We start from the raw sequence: 26,664 nt of genomic DNA on the forward strand, positions 1-26,664 counted from the left end.
AAATTTAAAGCCTAGAAATGGGATTTTAAATTACAAAAATATCCTTTTAGCATTTGTGAGGTGTCCTGCTTTGGGGCTGCAGTGCAAATTGTGACTCAAGCAGAAACTACACTGAGCCTATGAAGGCAGGGTTTGCTTTATTTTATATATTTTTTGTGTTTTGTGGTGCTGGGGATTGAACCCAGGGCCTTATGCATGCAAGGCAGACCTACCAAGCTGTATCCCCAGCCTGGCAGCGTTTGCTTATCAGTACAAATTCTATTAAAATTATATCATATTTGTATATTTCATTGAAGCCCTTTTTGAGGTGGGGTGTTGATGGAACTGTTGTTTTTTGGTTGGTTGGTTCTGGGTGTTTTGTTTTTGTTTTTGTGATACTAGGGGTTCAGCCCAAGGACATTGTACCACTGAGCTTCATCTCTGCCCCCCCCCCCTTTTTTTTGAGACAGGGTCTCTCTAAGTTGCCCAGGCTGTTCTTGAAATTGAGATCCTTCTGCCTCAGCCTTCTGAGTCACTAGGATTACAGGTGTGTGGTCACCACACCTGGCAATAGAACTATTAAAAAAATTTTTTTTAGTTATACATGGATACAGTATCTTTATTTTGTTTATTTATTTTTTATGTGGTGCTGAGGATCAAACCAGTGCTTCCAGAGGGCTCTGCCACTGAGCCACACCCCAGCCCCAATAGAACTATTTTGAAGGTGAGAAAATAGCCTCAAGGAGAGGAATTGAGCAGGGTTATGTGGTTTGGAAGCAGAACTAATTCTTGAGCGGTGGTCTCTGACCCTCATCCAATGCTCAGTTCACTAAATTATGCCCTGCTCTATGGGAGTGGGGGGCGGGGTGGAGAGTAAGCGAGAAGGTTCACCTTAAAAATTCTACAAAATATTATTCAATTTCAATTCCCTTCTCCTTTATATTTTTAAGATGCCATGTTTTCAGCCTTTTAGTATTTCAATATTATTTCCAAACATGTTGAAAAATAACCTATTGAAAAAGTTCTGATATTGAAGAACTCCAAATCTCAGCTTTTTCTGTTTAATTTATTTCTTCCAGTTAAATTTTCTAGTCCAGTCTTGATTTTTCAGTCCAGCGTTTTACTCTGCACCATTGTCTTTTTTAGAAGGAAAGAGAAAGGTAAGACCAAGGGCTTTATAATTCCATAGCCTCCTTCCCTCCCACTTGTTTTGTTTTCTTTTTTTCAGGAGGACATTTAGAACCATTCCAAGATTTTATGTGTGTGTGTGTGGTGCTGAGGAAACCAGAGCCTGTGCATGCTAGGCAAGCGCTATACCACTGAGCTACGACCCCAGCCCACCAAGAATTTTTTGTTGCTGTTATACTAATTGGGAAGAGGAAATCCTAAATCGAATAACATTTTTTGTAAATAGAAAGTATTCTATAGCTTTAAAAAGTGATAGATAGGATATTGAAAATTTATATTGAAAATATTTCACTACTCAAAAGTAACTTTTCAAAGACCAGAAATATTTATTGTTTATATTCACTAATTAGACATATAGCCCTGAATACTTTTTCTGTCTTCCTACTTTGGAGAAGAACTTAATATTTGGTTTTTAGTCAGGTTGTTTTAAGTAATGATTCATAAAGACTTGATTTTCTCAGTAATTTGAATAAAATGTGTCCAGACTTTTAAAAATTCATTCTCTGCAAAGTTGTTTTCTTTTAAAGAGTGTTTCACCTTCAGTATATCCATTCAAATAGTCATCACTATGTACCAGTTGGGTTCAATGGACCATTATAATTTTATTTTTATGCTTTTAGGTCATTTACTAATAATTGACATTTAAAAATGAAGGAATAATGAAAACAACTTTTTAGATACTTAATAAGAATTTAGAGCCTGGTGCAGTGGTGGTGCATGCCTCTAATACCAGCTGCTCAGGAGGCTGAGGCAGGAGGATTGCAAGTTGAAAGCCAGCCTCAGCAAGTTAGTGAGGCCCTAAGTAACTCAATGAGACCCTAATATTTTGTCTCTAAAATAAAATATTAAAAAGGGCTGGGGATGTGACTCAATGGTTAAATGCCCCTGGGTTTAATCCCCAGTACCAAATAAAAAAGAATTTAGAAATACTTCTAGTTTTCTTTTAAGACAAGTGTTAAAGACATTGGCAAAAATGTAAATGCCATTTTTCTAACTATATTTTTTGTTTTAAAAATATTTTCATTAGGGGCTGGGTTGTGGCTCAACAGTAGAGCACTAGCCTCACACATGTGAGACACTGGGTTTGATCCTCAGCATCGCATAAAATAAATAAACAAAGGTATTTGTCCATCTACAACTAAAACTTAAAAAGAAATATTTCATTAAAAGTATATATAAACTTACAGTAGACTTTTTATTAAATATCAGATATAATCTACATAAACATAATTATCTGTGACGGTATTTTCTTTCTTTTTTCTTTTGATAATTGGGAATTGAACCCAGAGAGCTTTTTTAATTCTTTTTATTTTTTATTTTGAAACAAGGTCTTGCTAAATTGCTGAGGATCTTGTTAAGTTGCTTAGGCTATCCTCGAACTTGTGATTCTCCTGCCTCAGCCTTGAAAGAAGTGGTAGGATTATAAGCATGTACCACGTTGTCCAGCTGAATTTTAATTTTTTTAGTGCTTATACTCCACTTGTGCTATAACTTCAGATAAAGAATTATGAAGCAAAATAATTCAAAGTACTTTGCAAGAATTATCTCGTATGCTTTAAATTATTCATAGTTGTACTACAAGTAAGGTACTTCTGTTTTTCTTTTACAGATAGAGAAACTAGGTCTCAAAAAGTTAATTAAGCTTCCTAGATTTGGCAGCCATAAAGTGGTAGACCCAAAATTCCCATTGAGGTTTTTAAGCCCTGTGCTCAGTGCACTTAATTTACACTTTCCCTGTTATTTTTACTCCTATAAAATGTGAATTAATAATACATGCTTCATGTATTATTTTAGGAATTAGTGATTATAGAGTATGTTATTAAATTATGTAAAATATTTATTATATAGGTTGCTTTTGAGAGGCCAATAATAGTGCATCAGTCTTTTCCCCAGGTTATGTCTTTTACATGTGAATTGCTCCAAAATTACATTCCTGTAGCTATAGGCGTTAGCCAGAATATAATATAAACATTATTTTTCAGAAAGTAAATTTTATTATAGTGCTCTATCCCAAAAACTAATATAAAAGAAAATTTTTTAAAATATAGGCCAACTTCACAAAATATTATGCTAGTGAATTTTAAATTCTAGTTTAAACTAGCTATTTTCTTAAATAGACAAAGAATGAAAAATCAAGACAAAATTGAAAACACAAATAAATTAGGAAAAAACAGCAAAATTATTAAAGAAATACCTTCTCAAAATGTATCTGGAATAATTTGCTCAATATAGAAACTTCTTGAGAATATTTCCTTCTTGAATTGTATGTGATTTGTTCCCAAAACCTGGTTTGGAAGTTTGAATTGTTTAGATGCCAGTGAAATTCTCCAAGGAACCAAGGAATAAACAAATATGTCTTGGTTTTGAGTAATGTACTAGTTAATTACTATTATAAGAACATTTTTACAGGCACCCCATACTGAAAATGTTTAAAATAGTCCCAGAGTTCTTACACAACAATAAAACAAAATAAGCACTTGAAACTACAAAATCAATGATACTTCAATCAGTTTTATGTATTGAATGAATAATATATTTTGCTAAAATAAAGTTACTGCCTATTTATATTGATTTTTTTCATATCTATATCATGAAGATCAAGATTTTCCTATTTCAGCCATTTCAATACCTTCATTTCTGTAGCTAAAGATAACTGTAATTTGCTCTTTTAGTGAAGATACAACATTTAGATATTCTGTCCCTTTGTTATTTTATTATTGCCATACCAATAAAAGTAATAGTACTTAGTGACAATGCAGTAGTAAATACAGATAAAAACATCAGTACTAATATTTTGTGGTCAGGCTTAGTTATAAGGTGGTCATCTGGATGATCCCAGGAAACGTTAATTTTTTTAGATACACAGCAAAACAAAAACAATTATATTGTTAATAGAGTTCTTTTGTACCATCTGGAGTATATCTTTTCCCCAGCGATCTGTTGACCTTGGTTTAAAAAATGTTGGGATAAACAATTGGTGAATGTATTTTTTACTCTTGAATAAAAATGCTGAAATCTGGTTTGAAGTGAAGTAAACTGAAAATGATTAGTTTTTTTCCTCTCTTAACTGAAACCCCTTAGTTGATAGTTTGCTTCCAATATGACTAGCTTCAGGTGTTTAAATGTTATTAGGTCTTAAATGTCTCCATATCTTACCTCTTCGCTTTCTCTACCCCCAAATCTTACAGCTTTACTATTCTCTTTGTTGGCTTCTTAAGTACTCTTTCTGTGCAGAGTGACTCCAATACTCCTAGTCTTAACTGCTACTATCTTATTATTTTAAATACCCTTATTTAAATATAATTTATATGACATACAATTTGCCCATTTAAAGTGTACAACTTAGTGGTTTTCATACAAAGTTCTATAAGCATCACCACAATCAACTTTAGAACATTTTCATCACTCCAGAAAGAAACCCTGTACCAATTAGACCTTGGTAGCCACTACTCTACTCTGTCTCTGTGGATTTAACATTTCTGGACATTTCATTATAAATGAAATCATATAATATCTGGTTTGTTTGACTGGCTTTGTTCAGCTAGTCTAATGTTCTCAACATTCATACATATTGTACATGTGTCAATGTGTCATTCCTTTTTATTCCTAAATATTATTGCATTGTGTAGATGTATCACGTTTTATCTATTTGTCAATCTAAGAGTGGTATTGTTTGGTCTTATATCTATGTGTTTAACTGTCTGTTTCCCATAGTAGCTGTACCAGTTCACATTTCTGCCAGCAGTGTATGAGAGTTCCAATTTTATTACATTCTTTTCAATGCTTGTCATTATCTATCTTTTGATTACAGCCATCCCAGTGAGTATGAGGTGATACCTCTTAATTTTTAAAATTTTTGAATTATGTTAATCCATAATTTTAAAAAATTAAAAATATGGTTACATTTTACATGTATAAAAACCAAAGCAGCCTGTAATCCAAGTGACTCAGGAGGCTGAGGCAGGAGGATCACAAGCTCAAAGCCAGCCTCAGCACAGTAGTGAGGCCCTGTCTCTAAATAAAACATAAAACGGGCTGGGGATGTAGCTCAGTAGTAAAGAGCCCCTGGGTTCAATCTCCAGTACAAAAAAAAAAAAAAACTGAAGCAAAAACCAAAAACTAAATATTATAATTATACATAATACCCCCCAAAATGAATGGGTTGTGTTCAAGAGGTATGTCATTACTTGGAATTCATTTTCTCTCCATAAGAAAAATATATTAAACATGGGTATATTTATTTACCTGAATCAGTAGCTGAAATGGAAAGTTCTTTCCTCCTTTTTGAAAACTCTTAGTTGCAAATGTAGAGACCCTCTGGAGTTGCTATTATTGGAGCTCTAAGATCCCCCACTGCATATTTTTTGCTGAAAATTCCATTTCTCTAACAGCTGACTTAATCCCCCATATTGTTTTTTGCCTTGCCACTACAACTCTAAAGTGATTACTTGAGAGGTTTTTATGGCCTCCAATTCTTCCCCAAAGGAATCTATGAATTTTTTTTGTTTATTTTTTTTAACTGGAACTAAATATGGCAGTGATCCTTTAGACTTGTGTTGTCTGATGGAAATGTTCTGTGGCTGCACTATCCAATACAGTAGCCACTAGTTAGCGGCTTGTGGCTTTTGAGCAATTGAAATGTGGCTAGAGTAATTAAAGAGCTGAATTTTTTATTTTAATTAATTGAAATTTAAGTAACCACATGTGCCTAGTGGTTACCTCATTGGATAACACAACTTTAAAATGAAGTTATGGTTCAAATAGCATCTGAGGATTTCTGACTTTTTAAAGTATTTATGAATGTACCAATTGAGGCTCCCTGGTGGCTGCTATGGGCCTCAAGACATCTCTGTAGCCACATGCAGTGCATATAACTTATTCATAAACACTATTTACACATTTAGTATTCATTTTAGGGTATTTATACTAATACATATTTATGATAATTTAATAAAAAATATTATTTGAGTCTTGCAGACTTGCACTTATGACCCTTAAAATACATGCTGTGTCCTTCTTTAATGTTAAGCAAGAATTGTCATATATTTATCGAATTGACTTAGGTATTATCTTAATTCTAGTTTAGAGACAAGAACTAATGAAATAGTTGAGTTAGAGACTAAATAGGCCTCAGAAGTAAGGAAATTTATTAAAGGACAAAATTCACTCAGAGTAGAAATTCAGATATTTATGCCAGTAACTTTTTCTGGAGTTAAAGTAATATCTTTTTCTTGGGATTTAGGCCAAGTAATTTGGAATTAGGGAAAGTATACTTTTGCAAATCTGAGGATAAAGACAAATGTAAAGACTGAATTAGCTCTGTTTATCTTGCTACTTTAGATTTCTGATGCCTAGTTTTGATCTTTTCTGTTTTGTAAATGAAAGCTTTTTTTTAAAAAAAAGAATATTTTGTATGTAGAATATATGATATGTGTATGAGAATTCAGAATACAACTCAAAATAAAATTCTTACTTTAAATAAACCAATTCAAATGGTTTTGGTGTTTAATGTAATAGCTGTTTTAAAAATCCAAATAAGACTGGGGGTGTAGCTTAGTGGCAGAGTGCTTGCCTGGTATGTGTAAGGGCCTAGGTTTGATCCTCGGCACTGAAAACAAAAAAGCCCAAATAATTCTAGACAGATTGTAAACTTCTGAAAAAAAGGACTGTGACTTATTCATCTGTTTTTTTCCCTAGAACTATGACTCATTCTTCTTGGTTGTTTTCCCTTGAACTTAACACATTACACTGAGCACAGAAGGCAATGAGTAGTTTTATTAAATGAATTAATCTATGGTGAAATGTAGCCAACTAATTTTCTGTTATTTTCAGTAAGAATTAACAAGTAAAAAAAAATTATATAAAATGAAAACTTATTTAAATACGTGGGGTTTTTTAGTAACAATAGCATTTTCCCTGAAATGTGAAGAAGAGATAGCAGTTAAATATAAATGTCACTTAGCATTTCAAAATTCAGATTTACAAAACATATATTACAGCATAATTACTCATTTTTATATAAAGTTGTCTAAAATTTATTTGTAATTTAATAAAACATTCAGCATTTTATTCAATAAATTTACATTCATTCATGAGTGAATCAATTATACAAAGTGAGTTACATGTGTATGTTAAACATAACCAAATTCTAAAGGTAAGCTTTTATGGGAGAAAAAGATTAGGTACGTGTACATTTAATTAAGCAAAATCCACTCTAATAGTAGGTCTCTATTTTTTAGGGTGAAAACTGAGACCTAACTTGCTACCTTGCCTGATGTCACATGAGTTTGCTGGAGATTGAAATTAGACCCAAAGATTTCTGAATCAAGTTTCATATTTCAGTATTTAGTGTTACTTAAAGTGACTCATAAAATTGATTGATGTCATGTGTTTGTTCTTAGGTGACTCTGCAACTTGATGGATGACGACAACTCTTTTCAACAAAAAAGTAAGTATTGCTGCTGCAGTTGATACTAGTATGCATGACTTTTGTATTGATAACCTTTCTTAAGGAGTAAAGTTGAGAGATAAGTGGGCATATTTTGTTAAAAATAAAAATAGTTAAATGTATTAAAGTAATACATATTAATAGTAAAAATGAATACTATGCAATAAAAATGAAAGTAAAGTAGAAATGAAATGTTTCCTCCTTATCCCCAGAGATAACTTACAGGTTTGGTGTACATAAACCACAAAAAATAAATTATAGACAAAAAATAAATTTCTAAATAAGATCATACTGTACTTGCTATTATGTAACTTCTAAACTTCTTAACAGTACATCTTGACTATATTGACAAGGGCAGCACCTAGTTAAAAAGAATGAGGAAAAACCTTTGTGTCCACATGGTATCACTATAATATCAATGAGTATATAAATGATTTTTTAAAATTATCAGTATATATGAGTCTCCCTCATTTCTTCACATTTGGTTTTGCCTGAGTTTACCAAGTTTCTTAGCCTGTAGATTAAGGGCTTGGTACATATCCAATAGACTACTGAATATTGGAGGAAGTGCAAAGGAACAAAATGTGTTCTTTAATCTGAAGGAGCTTATTTTAGTTGAACATGTACAATTACAACACATTTAAAAACAGTGAGAAATTTGAAATCATACATACTAAACCTTGAATTGCATGACATAGATCGTCGGTATAGTAAGAGGTGGAAGAAAAATAGGTCTAATGGGTTTATTGAGCAAATTATAATTGAACTGAAAGGGCAGGGGATTAATATTTTTTGAGTATCTTAGGTATTTCATGTGGCATTTTCCTGAATTTCTCTTAGCATTTTTTTAGATATTATAGGCATATTAGAAGTAAGGAGAAAGAGGCTCAAGCAGTTTCTCCAGATTCACATGACTAGAAGTAGTACAGTGAAGATTTATGTTATAGTGGTCACCTATTTTCTGGGGGATATGTTCCAAGACCCCCAGCTGATGCCTGAAGCCAAATTGTACCAAACCCTATAACTTAGTGCCTTTTCCATCTTTAAGCACTTACAATGCACTGTGGCTATAACTTTTGCATTTTGAGTTGCAACAGTGAAATTAGCACACATTTCTTTTTTCTTTTTCATAATTTCACAGATTGAAAATTTGTTCTTACCATAGATCTTTGCAAACTTGGTGTACCAATTTTTATTTCATTGTTAAATCAATAAATTTCACTTGGAGCAATTTCCAGGTTATTTTTGGCATATCCAAATCACCAGCATTATTACTCATGTGCTTGGGGGCTATTATTAAGTAAAATAAGAGTTATTTGAACACAACTAGTGTGTTACCACTGATAACCAAGATTGCTACTAAGTAAATATAGGCAGATAGTATATATAGTTGTAAATAAATTAAACAAAGGGATGATTCACATTCTAGAAAGAACAGCAGAAAAGTGCAAGAATTTATTATATTCCTTAGAACAGATTGCAATTTAAAACTTATGAATTGTTTATTTCTGGAATTTTCCATTAGTGTTTTCACACCATGGTTGACTACAGGTAACTGAAACTATGGAAAGTAAAATTGTGGATAAGAGGGAACTACTATGTTCAGTTTTATGTCAAGTACATGCTCTTTCCACTGTACTTGAATGATATGGACAGTATAATGTGAGGAGAATGCATATTCTAGGTAGATGAAATAGGAATGAGAGCTCCAAGGAACATAATGAGGGTGGTATTTTCAAATATTCAGAGTATATAAGTGCTAAACCATTAATTATGCTTTTAATTATTTAACTTAGAACATCGTATGTAATGTTTTGAGGTATCATTTAGAAAAGTAGGGGTCAGTTCATAATATTGATTATATTTGAGAAGATAGGATGGTGATTTTCTTTTAAGGGGGTAGATGAAATATTAAGCATTAAACAACTTTATGTTAAGAAATGATTTGTGGACTAAGGCCAAGCACAGTGGTGCATGCCTGTAATCTCAGCTATTCAAGAGGCTGAGGCAAGAGGATTACAAGTTTGAGGCCAGCCTCACCAACTTAGCCGAGACCTTGTCTCAAAAAATAAAAGGGACAGAGGATATAGCTTAGTGCTGAAGCACCCCTGGGTTCAATCCCTAGTACCACACACACACACACACACAAAAAAAAGATTTGTGGGCTGGTGGTATAGCTCAATGGTAAGAGCAATTGCTTTTTAACATCTTTAAAGCCCAGGGTTTTAGCCCAGTGACCACAGGAGAGAGAGTGAGAGAGCATGTGTGAAAGCATATGCACACAAGTACTTTGTGAAATACCTGAATTGAAGGGGAAATTAAAATAAAACAAAATTAAATTTAAAAAAAGATAGCACCAGTTTGTTAAGATTTTTTTTGTGTGTGTGTGTGTTGCTATTCCCAAATCATTGCTTATAAATGACTTTTAAAGCATGACCTTAAAAGTCTTAATTTTGGAACAAAAGTTAAAATGACATCATTTTTAATGTTATTTATTACCTTTATAAATTATGACATTTAAAAGATAAATATATCCGTGTATAAGCCAGACTCCTGAAGTTGTTTTATTTATTAGTTGTTTCCCCCATCCATTTCTCACTAAATCACATATATACATGCCCATTGTTATTATTTTAGTTTAGGTTTCCTTCAATACTTTTTAAGCCATAACAGTGAGAATTTCATGTTTCTTACACTTTAGCCCTCTCTCCAACCATTTCTCAGTTATATATAAATTTTTAGTTAAATCGTATTCAGTATTTTTATTATGTTGACCATAATAAATATTGTTCACTGATGAGCATAGTACCATGGTATCAATATGTTTTGGATACATTTTCTTTTCTCTTTTTTTCATATCCTGCAATTAAATATTTTTAGCCTTTAAATTTTTGTTAAACTCTATAGCAAAGTCTTTCTACACCCTTCCATAGCCTTTTAACTAGATTTTCTACATGGTAAAACTTGTCAGATAATCTAACAATTTAATATTTAATCTTTTTGCACGAAAGATTGTCAAACCTTCTTGAAATAATGTTCTGCTTTATTTACTGTGAGTGGTTGCTCAGTACTGAACAACTATTGTCCTGATTGTACCAGGATATGGCTCAATGGCAGAGCACTTGCCTAACCTGCTTAAGGCCCTGAGTTCTACCTCCAGAACTGAAAAACAAACAAAAAACTATTTTCCCAGGACTTTCCTTTATTTTTGTATTGTGTTGAATGTAATGTTTTTTGCATACTTCATTTTCCTTCTTCTTAAATTTCATATATTGGTGGATTCTTCCTGAAGAGGAGAGAATGGTAAATAATTTTTTTGATGTTGCTAGTCTTTATTCTTGATAAAAGAATATCTATCTCATGCTTGATGAAAAGATTAAGTTTAGAAAATTATTTTCCCATGATATTTAAAACCATTATTTTAACTTTATTCTCCTTCCACCCCAGTTTTAGGATATGCTTTTATTTCCATCATTCTGAAATTTCATAGGTCCCTCAGAGTATTTTTTCTTGATCTTTGTGCTGCTTGATGGTGGGCCCTTTATTCTTTAGAACTGGGAATTTTTCTTGTATTTTTCTTTGATTCCTTCCCCTCTCCTTTCTCTCTGTTCTTTCGGTGAAGTTTTTATTAGATGAATGTTGTACATTTGAAATTAATTTTATAACAATCTTGGCTTTTCTATTTAATGTATATGTATATTTTGTTTTCAGTTCCACATTTACTCAACTTTGGCATTTGGGTTTTTTATAATGGATTTTGCTGTGTTATTTTTAATCTTTTCGTGGATTTTATTGTTTATTATATTTTTTCTAAAGATGCTAATTATATTCTCTTTACTGTTTTCTCCATTGTATTATCTCTATTTTCTTTAAGATCTTTTCATGTTGGGGCTGGGGATGTGGCTCAAGCGGTAGCGCGCTCGCCTGGCATGCGTGCGGCCCGGGTTCGATCCTCAGCACCACATACAAACAAAGATGAGTCTGCCGAGAATTAAAAAATAAATATTAAAAAAAAAAAGATCTTTTCATGTGGTTTGTTGCTTGGGTCTTTCACATAGTAGGTTTTCTTCACATTTCTGGTGCTCATTGGCAGTCCGTGTGTGTGTGTGTGTGTGTGTGTGTGTGTGTGTGTGTGTATTATTTGGTACTAGGGAGTGAATCCAGGGGTGTTTAACCACTGAGACACATCCACAGCCCTTTACTATATTTTATTTAGAAACAGGGTCTCACTTAGTTACTTAGGGCCTCGCTAAGTTGCTGAGGCTGGCCTTCAACTTGTGATCCTCCTGCCTCAGCCTCCTGATCATGCACCACCACTCCCAGCCCATAACCATATTTATGAGTGAACACTAAAATTCTTCCTAAGACCTCTGTGTGCTTAGTCAGAACTTACAGCCTGATGGTATTCACAGTATGTTATTTGCTTAATTTCTTCCAGTGAGAAATGTCTAATGTGTCTTAGTATGGATTAGACTTCATTTAATGTCCTTATTTTCAGTCTAGGGCCTTATCCCTGCTTTGTTCTGTGCTTAGTATTCATGAATCTGTATCAGTGTATTTCCTACCTATTGCTTCATATTTTTAGTTTATCTCCCTTTTGTTAATATAGGTGGATTTTTTTTCAGATAATGATTAGGTACAATCCTTTTGGTAGATATTATCGTATCCTAGTCATATAACAAACTCACTTTGGATTTGATTTTAAAATTTATTGGCTACTGTTCTCTATCATCTATTAACCTAGCCAAGTTTTTTTTTTTACTAATTTAGATCTTACAGATTGAGTTCTGAGTTTTTTATTTTTGCTACCATGTACTAATTACAAATATCAATCTAATAATTGCTTTATATATATTAAAGTATATCTTACATAGCATGTTTTGTATTACAAAACCAAGTACTTTTCTTTTTGAAAATAAGAGTTGTTTCTCTCTGCTTGAAAATTAGATAATTCAAAAATGGCAGAACTCTTCATGGAATGTGAAGAAGAAGAGCTGGAACCATGGCAGAAGAAAGTAGAAGAAGCTCGAAATGAAGATGATGATGATGAGCTGATCTTTGTTGGAGAGATATCAAGTTCAAAACCAGCCATTTCAAGTAAGTATTTACTTCAGTGAAATTTCATATAATGTCTGTTGTTTCAAGTGGAAAAACCTTTGGTTGCGTTAATGTACTTGATTTACATGTTCTTTTATTGGAACTGGAGATGAGAAGAAGGGTAAAGGTTAGTAAGAACTTGTGATAATCCTGATGGGGATGTGGTTGGGATGGGAGTAAGGAGGTGAGAGGTTAAAATATCATATGTGAGAAAAAAATAAATAATTAACTAAGGATTAAAATCACTTGACAACATTATAGGCCTTTTAAGATTAGAATTCCTACTATTTATGGAGACATTATAATTATTATAGTGGGATTCATTATTCACTAATATAATTTAGTCAGTTTTATTCACCAGCACACACCCCCACAGTACTCCTGGTACCCTTCCTCTACTTTGCTTGTCTCCCTCTATTTTAATGAGATTCCTCTCTTCCACCCCTGTTTTTTTTTTTCCTTTTTTTTCTCTCTAGCTTCCACATATGAGAAGATATTTGACCCTTGGCTTTGAGTGTGGCTTATGTTGCTTAGCATAGTGCTGTCAAGCTTGGAGTGGGACTGTAGCTCAGTGACAGAGCACTTGCCTAGCTTATGTGAGGCACTGGGTTTGATCCTCAGCACCACATAAAAAATAAATAATGTCATGATGGCCATCTACAACTATTAAAAAAATTTTTAAAAAGCTCTATCCATTTTCCTGAAAATGACATAATGTTCTTTAATGGCCGAAAAAAAATTCTATAGTATATCCACTGTATCCATTCGATTGTTGTTGGATATCTAGATTGGTTTTGTAACTTGGCTTTTGTGAATTGTGCTGCTGCTATAAACATGAGTATGAATGTATTACTGTAGCATGCTGACTTTAATTTTTTGGATAAATATGAAGAGGTATAGCTGGGTCATTCCTATCACTAGGAGATTCCATTTCTCATCTTTTTAGGAACCTCGTACTGATTTTCATAATGGCTATACTAATTTACAATCACATAAGTGTCTTAAGTATTCTTTTCCCCACATCATTGCCAGCATTTGTTATTATTTGTATTCTTGGTGACTGCCATTCTAACTGGAGTGAGATAAAATTTTAGTGTAGTTTTGATTTGCATTCCCCTGATTGCTAGTGATATTGAACACTTTTTAATATATTTCTTGGCCATTTATGTTTATTCTTTTGAGAAGTGTCTGTTTAGTTTATTTGCCCCATTTATTGATTGGGTTATTTGTGGACTCTTTGGAGGTAATTTTTTGAGTTATTTATATATTCTGGATATTAATTCTATGTCAGAAGAGTAGCTGGCAAAGATTTTCTCCCATTCTATAGGATCTCTCTTCATTCTCTTTAAGTGGGAAATGCTAATTATTAATGGAGCCAAGTAGTCTGGATTTTTTCTTTTTCTCCCTTCAGCCCAGATGTACAGAAAATGAAGTATTTGGAATGCTTTGCTTAAAATATCAAAATATACTGAATAAGTTTGTGTTAGTGTGTTATAGTGATTCTCACATATAGGCAACTGACTCATCAAAGTATCATCTTGATTCATGGCTATAAAATGTATAGGCACTGCAAGATTATACAGTCTCTGTTCTGTGTGCCTACATGTGTTATATGTACCTTCTGGCTACACCCATCTTACAGCAAGTCAATTGTAGACGACTATTAATAGCACTGAACTAGAATAGTGTCTCTTCATTTTAAATGATTCTAACAAAAAAGGAATTGGACAACAGTGGAATTTCTTTTCTAAATTATTAACTCAGAATTTAAATGTAAATAAGTTTATTGGTGTTTTATGTATAAATCATAAAATACTTTTAGCAAATGGAGTATGAACCTAAATGTTTATGTAGAAGTACCATAAAGTGCAGGAGGGAAGGTACTAAAAGTTTGTGTTCAGTAGACTCCCAACAGAAAAAGTAGAGATAACTCTTTTAAGGGAGTGGATACTGGGAATTTACCCCATGGTCAGTTTGCCACTAAGCTGCATACACAGCCCTTTTTATTTTTTATTTTGAGGCAGAATCTCACTGAGTTGCTGAGACTGGCCTTAAACTTGCAATACTCCTGTCTTAGCCCCCCAAGCCTCTGGGATTACAGGCATGTGCTACTGGGCCAGCAGGAATAACTCTTTAATGATTTGAGTAAATACTTATCTTGAAATTTCTGAATGAAAACAATACCAAGTTTTTTGAATCAACAAAGAAATCTATTTTCCTGGGAAAGTTCTGTAGTGATCAGAAAATAACCCTTTGTGTGACACTTTACTTTGTATAATTATTTTGTGAGATTAGTTATTTTCTTTTTTGAATGAATATTTTTACTATTCTATTGAACAGTCTTTAATCCTTATAACAAGGGCCTGCAGTTTACAGCCTGCCAGCCAAATCTAACCTGCCTCCTACATTTTTTTTTGTTCTTTTTAGTTATAGATTTGGTTCTTTTCTACTAGGAGATGAAAAAGGAAAATTTCCTATTCACATGGGTGCAGTGGCACATGCCTGTAATCCCACTGACTATAGGCTTTGGCAGGAGGATTGCAAATTCAAGGCTAGACTCAACAGTTTAGCAAGTTTAGCAAGTGTTTAGCAAGGCCCTAAGCAACTTATTGAGACACTGTCTCAAAAAGTTAAAAAAAAAATTAAAAGGGCTTGGGCAGTAGCTCACTGGTCAAACACCCTTGGGTTCAATCCCCAGTACCAAAAAGAATTCTTATTTAGAACTCAAGAGTAATGGTACTGTATATACCTATAATATCAGTGACTCAGGAGGCTGATGCTGGAGTATCACAAGTTCTAGGCCAGCCTAAGCAATAGCGAGGTCCTAAGCAACTTAGTGAGACCCTTCTCAAAATATGAAATAAAAAGGGATGAGGATGTGGCTCATTGGTTAAGCAGCCCTAGGTTCAATCCCTGGTACCAAAACAAAAAAAGAGTAATGGTACTGAGTAATCAAGAGCTGAGTAATCCAATCAGCTCACCCCTAATGAAACTTATAGGCATTTAGCAAAGTAAACGTGGCATAGAGATTGAGGAAGGTCTTGTATTTAGTCACAATCTTGTCACCATTAAGGGAAAGAAATATATTTCTGTTATTGGTTATATATGGATATACTTTTGGAAAAATTTTATTACTTTTATTTCATTAAAATAATGAATTTTAAAATAAATATTATTTTTATAGATATTTTGAACAGAGGTAATTCCAGCTCATCTTCAAAGGGAATGAAAAATGACTCACTCAGTTCAGGTACAGTATTAATGTACTATTTTAACATTAAAGTAAAGTAATTTGACAGAATTGATTATGTAGAAATATATTCAATCTATGGTATAATTTTACATGTAGGTATTCCTGGTTTATTCAAGTCTACAAGTCAACACTACAAAGACCCAGCATCAAATCCAGTGACTGCCTTGCCTAGATTTCATCCTGAATCTAAATCTTCACAGAGCTCTGCTATTGTTCAGAATACATCTAAACCTGTAAGTATTTCTGAAAATGCACAATTGGTTCAGAGACATACTAGATACCAAGTTAAAATTATGAACTCTCATAGCTAGTTACCATTCCATTATAAGTATAATTGCCTCAGAAAATGTCACCACTTTTATGATATACTTCAACTAATACCCAGAATAATAACTACAAAACTAATTATCTACCATGTTAATAAATCAGGTAGCTTAAATAGGTATAGTATTGAAAACTATGCAATCTAAATATGAGTTAAAAAGTATAATTAGTAATGAATATTGTATTGTGGCAGTTTTACTTAATTTTTTATTGTAGTTGGACACAATACCTTTATTTTATTGATTTATTTTTATGTGGTGCTGAGGATTGAACCCAGTGCTTCCAATATGCTACATCTGAGCCACAACCCCAACCCCTTTATTTTAATTTTTTAAAAAATATTATTTCGCTGGGCACAGTGGCACATGCCTGTGATCCCAGCAGTTGAGGAGGCTGAGACAGGAGAATCACGAGTTCAAAGCCAGCCTCAGCAACTTCGAGGTGCTAAGCAACTTAGTGTGACCCTGTCTCTAAATAAAATACAAAATAGGGCTAAGAATGTGGCTTAGGAGTCAAGTACCCCTGAGTTCAATCCTCGGTACCAAAAAATATATTATTTCATTGATACATAGTTGTACATATTTGGGAGGTATGCGATATTTCAGTACATGCATACAACATGAAGTGATCAAATAAGAACAATTAACATCCATCTCCTTCAACGTTAATCCTTTGTGTAAGAAGCATTTAAATTCTTTCTTCTAGCTATTTTAAAATGTACAGTGAAATATTTAATAGTCATTTTACTGTACTATAAACACCACTAATTGTGTTTTTTTAAAGATGTGTATATGTCTTTTTTTTAAAGAGAGAGAGAGATAGAGAAAGAGAGAGAGAGAGAGAGAAAATGAATCTTTCTTGTAGATGGACACAACCCAATGCCTTTATTTTTTTTTTTATGAGGTGCTGAGAATCAAACCCAGGTCCTGCCCGTGCTAGGCAAGCGCTCTAGTGCTGAGCCACAATCCCGGCCCCTAATTGTGTTTTTATACCAATCTCTGACTATTCTCTCTCCCCACTACCCTTCCCAGCCTCTAATGTTGCTTATTCTTCTACTTCGGTGAAATCAACTTAAGATCATAAACAGATATTCTTAACTGAGAAAATTATTCCGAAGATTTTTATTCTGAACATACTTTCATTTTTCAGTTTTTTAAACTTAACATAATAGGTAAAGTAATACCATTTAGGGGTCTGTTAATTTATATATATATATATTTATATATTCTTTCTTAGAACATTCCTATGAGGTAGGCACTATTGTCCCATTTTATGATTGAGGAAAGAGGCACAGAGAGGCTAACTGATCCACTCAAGGCCACAGAGCTAGATATGGGATTTTGATCCAAGTTAACACTGAGTTTTAAAAATGTGCCTATTCACAAATCTGTATGTATATTTAAGTATATTCTTTTAAAAATGAAAACATTGCTTAAGGCAATGGTGATGTGCACAGAACCTTGAGGTTTCTGAGACTCTTTAAAGTGTCCAGGAGGTTAAAGCTATTGTCATGACTCTAAGAAACCTGCCTTTTTTACTGTGTTGACATTGTAAAATTCTCCAGGTGATTATATTGTACAGCCAGGGTTAAGAATGATAGATTCAGCTGGGCATGGTAGTACACACCGTAAGCCCAGTGATTCAGGAGGCTGAGACAAAAGGAATGTGAGTTGAAGACCAGCCTCAGCAACTTGGTGAGCCCATAAGCAACTTAGTGAGATCCTTTTCTCAAAAAAAAAAAAGAAAGTGGCTGGGGACATGGCTCAATGGTTAAGTACCCTGGGGTTCAATCCCTGGTGCAGAGAGAGAAAGAAAGAAAATGATAGATACATATTCTCAAATAAATTGAGAATCCTATTAAGAGTTTTATTTAATTTTTTGAACTATTTTATTCTCTCTGCCCCAACAATGAGGCAGGGAGAGAGATTAGAATCACTTTTAAAGTCAGTGCACTATAGCTTATGGGCAAAGTCTTTGCATTTTGGCAGACCTGGATTCTAATTCCACCTACTGCATCAGCAATAAACTGAGTTGTACTGAGAACCTTATTTAACTGCACTAAGCCTGAGCTTACCTATTTATAAAACAGGAGATTATATAAGGTCTTTATTAATATTATTGTAACAACTACTTAGTATAATACATGTACTAAGAGTAAAGCAAGTACAACTGGGCATGGTGGTGCACACCTGTAATCCCAGCAATTTGGGAGGTTTAGGCATGCCTGTAATCCCTGCAAACTTAATGGGATCCTGTCTCAAAATAAAAAGGTCTGGGGGATGTAACACACTAGTACAGTGCCTCTGGGTTCAAACCCCAGTACTGCCAAAAATGAAAAATAAAAATAAGAAAGAAAAGGAAAGAAAAAAGGCAAATGCATTTTAAATTATTGGTGGCTATTATTTCTGTTGAAAAGATAAATGACTTGAAACTCAGAAGTGAATTTTCCAAAGTTATATAGTTTAAGTAAATAGACAGGTCTTCTAAATCCCAGTATATCACCTCTTCTGGTACCTTTTTGAATCATTATGAGACATAAGAAATTTCTAATTGGAGAATTATTTTAACAAGTTATTTGTCAAATAATGTGTCTGTACTCTGAAATTATGGTACTTAATTGATCATATTTGTCATTTCAGAAACAGTTTAAAATATTAACTTTATTTTGAGAACTTCAGTTAGAGAACTATTTTTGGAAATTGAAATGAATATTTTCCATTTTTAAGTGCAACTATTTAGAGAAAATACCTTTCAGTAAGATTGTGCTTGATTACAATTAAGTATAACCATTATTGTTTTTCTACAATAAATATAAAGGCTTATGCAGAAATCTGCCTGTTATGCCTCAAATTCTAGAGATGGAATGGTTTGGGTCACTTAATATTTATCTTCTTAACAAACTAACATCATTAGAAAACAGTAGCAAAGTAAAATTCTTACAATCTACTGAACTCAACTTCTAAGCCCAAAACAAGCAAGCAAAATCTTTATATTCCCGTTACAAAAGTAATGTATATGGGAGGGGTTAGAAAACAAAGAAGACTTTTGTTCTGGTACATGGTTAGTGTGGTATATAGAGTATAATAACCAGGGCCATATTAATATTGGTTTGATAACCTATTCCTCATTTTTCATTGAACACTGTATTGAGAACATATTTCTTTGTCAAAAGAAAAAGATATTTCTCAAAAGCATGATGGTGAATGATAGTCTATCATTTAATTTATTTAACCATTCTCCATTACCGGATATGAGCTTTTATTTCTTACTCTTCTAAATAATTCTCCATTAAACATTTCATTTGCATATCACAAATTCTTAGAAGTGGAATAATTGGATTAAAGGATATGAACTTATGAAAGCCCTTGAAAGATACTGCTAAAATTTTCTTAGAGAAAAGTTGTACCAAGCCGGGCGTGGTGGCACACGCCTGTAATCCCATCAACTTGGGAGGCAGAGGCAGGAGGATTGTAAGTTCAAAGCCAGCCTTAGCAAAAGCAAGGCACTAAGCAACTCAGTGAGACCCTGTCTCTAAATAAAAATACCAAATAGGGCTGGGGATGTTGCTCAGTGGTTGAGTGTCCCCGAGTTCAATCCCCAGTACCAAAAAGAAAAAAAGAAAATTTATTTATTGTCTCTTAGAATAATTTAAAAACAAACATAGAATATAAGGGAAAGAAAGAAAAGTTATACCAAAATATAACCTCCATTTTGGGCTGAGGTCGTGGTTTAGCGGTAGAGCGCTCACCTAGCACATGGAAGGCTCTGGGTTAGATCCTCAGCACCACTTAAATAAATAAAATAAAGGTATTGTGTCCAACTACAACTAAAAATATAACCTCCACTTTGCCAATAATATTATTAATTTTAAATTTCAACTTTTAGTTTCAAGCTAATTTTAAATTTCCAGAAAAATTACAAAAATAATGCAAGGAGTTCCCATATATCCTTACCCAATAGGGGTTAATTTTGGCAGAAACTAGTAATTACCTTTTTGTTTTATAGTTTATAGTAATTTAATCAATAAGGTTTTCTTCATTATGTTGGCACACAATTAATTTTGCCATTATAAAAACTTATGAAACAAAATTTTAACTATAACTTTTTACAGGATTTTTCAAAGAATTCGTCACAAGTTGAATCAGATGATTCTTCAGTCTTATTGTTTGGCTCGACCCAGGATACAACACCACTGTCCCCAGGTATACTGAAAAATTTTTGGAAGGTTTGGTTTAGCACTTTTTAATAAAAATTACAGAAGGAGGCATGATGAATATACATAGGGAATTAAATTCTATCTTGAAGTCCATACATTTTGTTAATTTTTTATGTGTATTATAAGAATAGAGCTAATCATTTCTTATTTTTTCTTTTTTTTTTTTTGGTTTGTACTGGGGATCAAACCCAGGAGTACTTAACCATTAATCCACATTTCCAGTCCTTTTTTTATTTTGAGACACAGTCTCAAGTAAGTTGCTTAAGGCCTCATTAAATTGTGTGAGGCTGGTCTTGAATTTGTGATCTTCCTGCCTCAGCCTGTTGAGTCACTGAGATTACAAGTGTTTGCTACCACATCTGGCTAGAGCTAATCATTTCTGAATTCCTTTCTTGGGTGATTTTATGTAAAACCATATTTAATAATGGAATTTTTTTCTATTAAGTTTGCTAGCATGTATTCTTTGAACATATTCTCACATGGAACCAGCAACGGGTTTAAAAACCTTGGTACAATTTCTGTGAGTTCAAGAAGTCCTCTAATGCTCTAAATATTTTTAAAAATAAAGTATTGATTATTTGCAAGTCTATTAGTATGAGAACAAATGTATGGTTATAGTTGATTCCTTACTAGACTAGTATCTTTCTGTTCAAATGAATGATGTGTAGATATTGTAGTTAAATATCATTATAGAGTAGTACTATAAAGTGACAGAACTAAAGAAGTAGTGATTTGCACATGATAAATACTCAGTACATACCCATTGAAGGAATAGTAAAATTTTCTAATTGAATAATAATTACAGTTCTTTGTCTGCCATAATGAAGTTCTTCATTAACCAAAATAAATTATGTGCCAGTGAAGGAATTTTATCTAGCTGAAAACTTCTCTATAATCAGAGAAATTACTATTTCTGTATTAGCTAAATTGATATATTTCATTAAATGGAGAAAGTGATAATTTTTTTTCAGTACTGATGATTAAATTCAGGGGCATTCTACTACTGAGCTATATCCCCAGCCCTTTTATTTTTTATTTTGAGACAGTTTCATTAAAATGCTTAGCCTGGCCTCCAACTTGGGATACTCAGCCTAAGCCTCCTACTGAGTAGCTGGGATTATAGGCCTGAGCCACCCTACCCAGCTCACAAAAAATTTTTTTATGTTAAAATTTTTTACTAACAAATTAGTATACAACATTTATCAAACCCAAACTAAAAATTTATAGTAATATTAGTGCCCAAAGTATTTTCCCATTTTTTTAATACTTGTTTGATGTTCACCTGTCTAGGTATCTAGTTAAATACCCATGAACCAAAATAGATAGGGAGATAAAATAGTTGTCTTAAATCTGAATTTACAAAGCCCATTGTTTATTTATCAGAATAAGTCTGAATTTCTAAAATTTCTAGTGGTTAAAGACAGTGACTTCTAGCTGGGTACAGTGACTCATGCCTGTAATCCCAGCAGCTCAGGAGGCTGAGGCAGGAAGATAGCAAGTTCAAGACCAGCCTTAGAAATAAAAAAAATAAAAAAAATGACCAGCCTCAGCAACTTTATCAAGGCCCTAAGAAACTTAGCAAGACCCTGTCTCAAATAAGAAATGAAAAGGGCTGGGGATGTGGCTCAGTGCTTAAGTGTCCCTGGGATCAATCTCCAGTATCGCCCCACACACACACAAAAAGACAGTGACTCCTATTCTTACTTTAAAAGTTATTATATTGCAGAGAGTGGAACTTTGCCCTGAATGATAAACACTGTTATAGTTGGCTAGGAAGATATATATATATATATTTAAGCCTCTTTTCTTTTTTTTTTTTTTAAAGAGAGAGTGAGAGAGAGAGAGAGAATTTTTTAATATTTATTTTTTAGTTCTCGGCGGACACAACATCTTTGTTTGTATATGGTGCTAAGGATCGAACCCGGGCTGCACGCATGCCAGGCGAGCGCGCTACTGCTTGAGCCACATCCCCAGCCCTAAGCCTCTTTTCTAATGATTTTTGTTGCCTTTATCAGGTCACCTAAGCTCTTTACACTTCAGTTTTCTCACATTAAAATAGATACTTTTACTTTTCTCACATAATGCATTCATTCTCTAGATCTGAAATGAGCCATTTGGAGATAAAATTGCTTATCTCATGGCTTTTTTTGAGGCCCACATAAGTGATAAGTGAAAACTGCATCATAAATTTTTAAATACTTAAACTGTTTTTTTGTAGTGATAATTATGAATGGTTGTATGTGGTATTTGTTTGGAAGCATGATTATTGAACTTGTGTCCAATATGATCATAGAAGGTTCTTAGAGAAAATTGGATATGAACTTGATTTTGTTTTGTTTTGTTTTTGTGGTACTGGGTGGAGATTCTCTGTGCTTTTATTTTTCTTTCTTTTGGCTTGGAATTTTTGGGCCTGACTCCTTTCATGATAACCTGTTTAAATATTTCTTTTGAAAGTATCTTTAGAATTTTCCTGCATAAAGTTTATTTCATGAATTTGCTAAATATATATAGTCCATAAAAGCTGTTTATACAGGGCTGGAGCCGTTGCTCAGTTGGTAGAGTGCTTGCCTTGCATGCACAAGGCCCTGGATTCAATCCCCAGCACCAAAAAAAAAAAAAAGCTGTTTGTACAGTTTCTACCTTTTGTTTATATAAATTATCAGCATGGTTTTTTTTTTTTTTTTTGGTCATTTGTATAACACAGTAATTCAATTATATTACCTTTAGCCCCAAGGTAATTTTTATGTGATTTTAAACATAAGGCTATTTTAGTAGTAATGTTACGTAATAGTCTATACTAAAGTATTTATAAATATCTTTCCCACTATTTAAATCTTTGTAGACATGGATCAATCTTCCTTTGGATTAAAACGTCCTTCTACTTCTAAAGTAAACAGTGTTAATCCAAAAAAGCCAAAAGCCAACGAAAGTGTTTCTGAAATAAATCCCTCATCTTCATTGTCTTTAAATAACTCCCCTTCAGAGGCATCTTCCCAGGTTATGGTATCAACAACAACAGGTAAGTATGAAATCTGGCATATGAAAAAGAAATTGTATTATTTACAGAATTTTAGAAATTGTGATGAATTTTACAATGGTTAGTGGTTATTTAAGGTTTAAAGAAAAGATGAATTTGAGTCATTAAAGTCCTTAATCTATTTTAGGTTCAAATACCTCAACTCAAAATAAAACTGGAGTACCTTTCCTAAGATCTTGTCCAAAGTGCAATATTCAATTCAATCTTTTGGATCCTTTGAAATACCACATGAAGGTAAAGCTTTTTTCAAAATTTGATTTTTTAAAATATGTACAAATCCATGAAAATATTCAGGATTGATCCATAGTAAAGCTGGTTTGTTCATATATTTAGATAATAAATCATCTCATTGGTATTTCAGTATAACTCAAGTAAAAATTGATATTTGTAATGATTGTCTTTATAGAAGATTATAAAATCTTCCCATTCCTAAAATTTAAATTTTTTTTTTGAAAATTTAGTTCATATACATGCCACAGTGCATTCATAGTGCACTTTAATTTTAAATGAAAATAGTGTTAATCAGAATGCTCTAGTGACTATATCATGCCATTCTTCAAACTTTTTGTAAAGCAGGCATTTTATTAAGCACTTGATTCTACATAAAACTTAAAATTCCTTTTGTGTATTTTTAAAAATATTTTTTAGTTGTTGATGGATCTTTATTTTATTTATTTGTATGTGGTGCTGAGAATCGAACCCAATACCTCACACATGCTAGGCAAGTGTGCTACCACTGAGCCACAACCCCAACCTTCTTTTTTTATGTATTTTTTATCTATTGTGACAAATGCATGCCACATGACTTGTTGAAAATCTTAGTTTTCCCATTTAATTTTCAACAGACTTCTAATGATAGGACATTGTATATGAAATGATAGTTTTAACTCAATCTAGAATATACTTTATATAGTTTCAAATGAGTTCTAGCTTTTCAGGAAACTCCTGAAATTAGGATTTAGGTGATTTTCAAAGTACTAATGAAGGTGTGGGATTTAGGAGAAACTCCACTTAAAATATTTTAGAAGATATTACAGTATTCTGTTTTTTCTGTATAAAGATAGTCTGTATTCTCTTTGCATGCCCAGTGTAAATGGCACGAAGTGGGGAAGGAAGCAAGAAAAAAGGTAATGTAGATGATATATGGGAAAGAAGGGATGAGAAGAGTGCAAAGCAAAGAAGCAACTTAGGAAAAGGTACTGCTCACTATTCTGAAGATTGGCATATTTTTATTGAAATTAAGCGTTTTACAAAAAAAAATAGGGGGAAAAGACGTATTTTAAAATTCCAAATACAAATCTCTTTGGGGGCAAAACTGTTGAATAGATTACTACACTTACTTCCCAGAGTGTATTTGAGAAAGATGAATCCAAGTCTCACATTATCAATATTTTCTTTGATATTTTCCTGTTCTAGTTTGTGGGGCTGCTCTTTAGGATATAGGTGGATATCTCTCTCTTTTATAATGTCATTGTGAATGTACCATTGACATTTTTTTAAATACCCTTTTTATCTGATTGTTTCATGCTTTTCATCTAAATTCCATTTTATGTGAATTTTATGTGATAGCAAGCTTACAACCCTTGCTTTTTTATTGTTTGCAATTTACCTGTTATTTTCTTATTTAGCCTTTTATTTTCAACCTTTCCAAATCACTTTATTTTTTGTAGATTTCTTATTTTCACTAGTTTCTTTTGTAATCCTACATGAAAATCTTTGTTTTCATTCATTTAAGCCCATTTATATTCATTGATAGGAGAGATTTAATTGGTAAGATACATTTAATTGGTCTTGGTTCTGTTTTACTTTATTATGTTTTATTTTTTGAGTCTTTTATGTTGTACTTATTTTATGTGTACATAGCTTAGACTTTAGGAAAGTTACTGTTTCCCAACCTAACTTGTTTTGTTATATAGGCTTGTCCCTTTTTTAAACCACTTTACTGAGGTATGACAAGAAGCTGTACATACTTCATACATACAATTCAGTGAGTTTGGAAATTAGTTTACAGCTGTGAAACCATCTACAGTCTATGCCATAAATATATTCATCACCTTAAAAGTTTGCAGCTGCCCATTGTATTATTTTTGTGATAAGAACACAACATAAAATCTACCCTCTTGGCAAATTATTTTAAGTATGCAATACAGTATTGTTAACTGTAGGCAATATGCTGGTATAGTAGGCCATTAGGGCTTAGTCATGCTGAATAACTGAACTTTCATACTCTTTGACTAATACTAAACTTCCCCATTTGCTCTTTCTCCCAGATCATGGCAACTACCAGTCTATCCTCTGTATTATTAGTTCTACTATTTTAGATTTCTCTTAAAAGAGGAATCGTGGTATTGTCCTATTGCTGATTTATTTCACTTAATATAATATCTTGCAAGTCTATTGTTCAAATGGTAGAATTTCTTTCTTTTTTAAGGCTGAATAATATTCCAGTGTGTGTGTGTGTGTGTGTGTGTGTGTGTGTGTGACACACACACACACACACACACACATACCACGTTCTCTTTATCCATTTGTATTTAGATTGCTTTTAGGTCTTAGCTATTGTGAATAATGATACAATGAACACAAGATTGCAGATTTGCCTTTGAAATCCTAATTGCAATTTCTTTGGATGTGTACCCAGAAATAACACTGTTGGATTTTTTGGTACTTGTTTTTAATTTTTGAGGAACTTCCATATGTTTTCCACTGTGGCTACACCAGTTTATATTCCCATTATGGGTATACATTTTCTCCACATTGTCACCAACACTTATCTTTTGTCTTTTTGGTAAAGTTTGAGGTGATAATTTGTTGTGGTTTGATTTGTATTTCCCTGATAATTAATGTTGTTGAGTGCCTTTTCACCTGCCTGTTAGCTATTTCTATATCTGCTTTTGAGAAATGTCTTATTCAGTTCCTGTATCCATTTTTAAATCAGTTTGGTTTTTTTTCTGTTGACTTATAAGAGATCTTGTATGTTTTAGATATTAACCTTTTATCAGATCTGTGGTGTGTGAATATTTTCTCCTATTTATTTTTGTTTTTAAATGATTCTCAGAGACAATAAATAAATTTTCTTTTCTTTTCTTTCTTTCTTTCTTTTTTTTTTTTTTTTTTTTTTT

General features: G+C 32.8%; 1 protein-coding gene across 1 annotated transcript in view; it reads left to right on the forward strand.

Annotated features, from left to right (window-relative positions):
- Positions 1–684: 684 nt before the first annotated feature.
- Positions 685–26,664, forward strand: part of Znf280c (zinc finger protein 280C) — a 54,684-nt gene continuing 28,704 nt past the window's right edge. The window contains exons 1-9 of the mRNA XM_015498487.2: positions 685–703; positions 1,059–1,139; positions 7,569–7,615; positions 12,563–12,712; positions 15,897–15,962; positions 16,062–16,198; positions 20,401–20,491; positions 23,348–23,524; positions 23,670–23,776. Coding sequence (XP_015353973.1) covers positions 7,585–7,615; positions 12,563–12,712; positions 15,897–15,962; positions 16,062–16,198; positions 20,401–20,491; positions 23,348–23,524; positions 23,670–23,776 — 759 coding nt within the window. The 5' untranslated portion in view covers positions 685–703; positions 1,059–1,139; positions 7,569–7,584. The remainder of the gene's footprint in view (positions 704–1,058; positions 1,140–7,568; positions 7,616–12,562; positions 12,713–15,896; positions 15,963–16,061; positions 16,199–20,400; positions 20,492–23,347; positions 23,525–23,669; positions 23,777–26,664) is intronic.

Source organism: Marmota marmota, unplaced genomic scaffold, assembly GCF_001458135.2.
Source record: "Marmota marmota marmota unplaced genomic scaffold, marMar, whole genome shotgun sequence".
Lineage (NCBI taxonomy): Eukaryota > Metazoa > Chordata > Mammalia > Rodentia > Sciuridae > Marmota > Marmota marmota.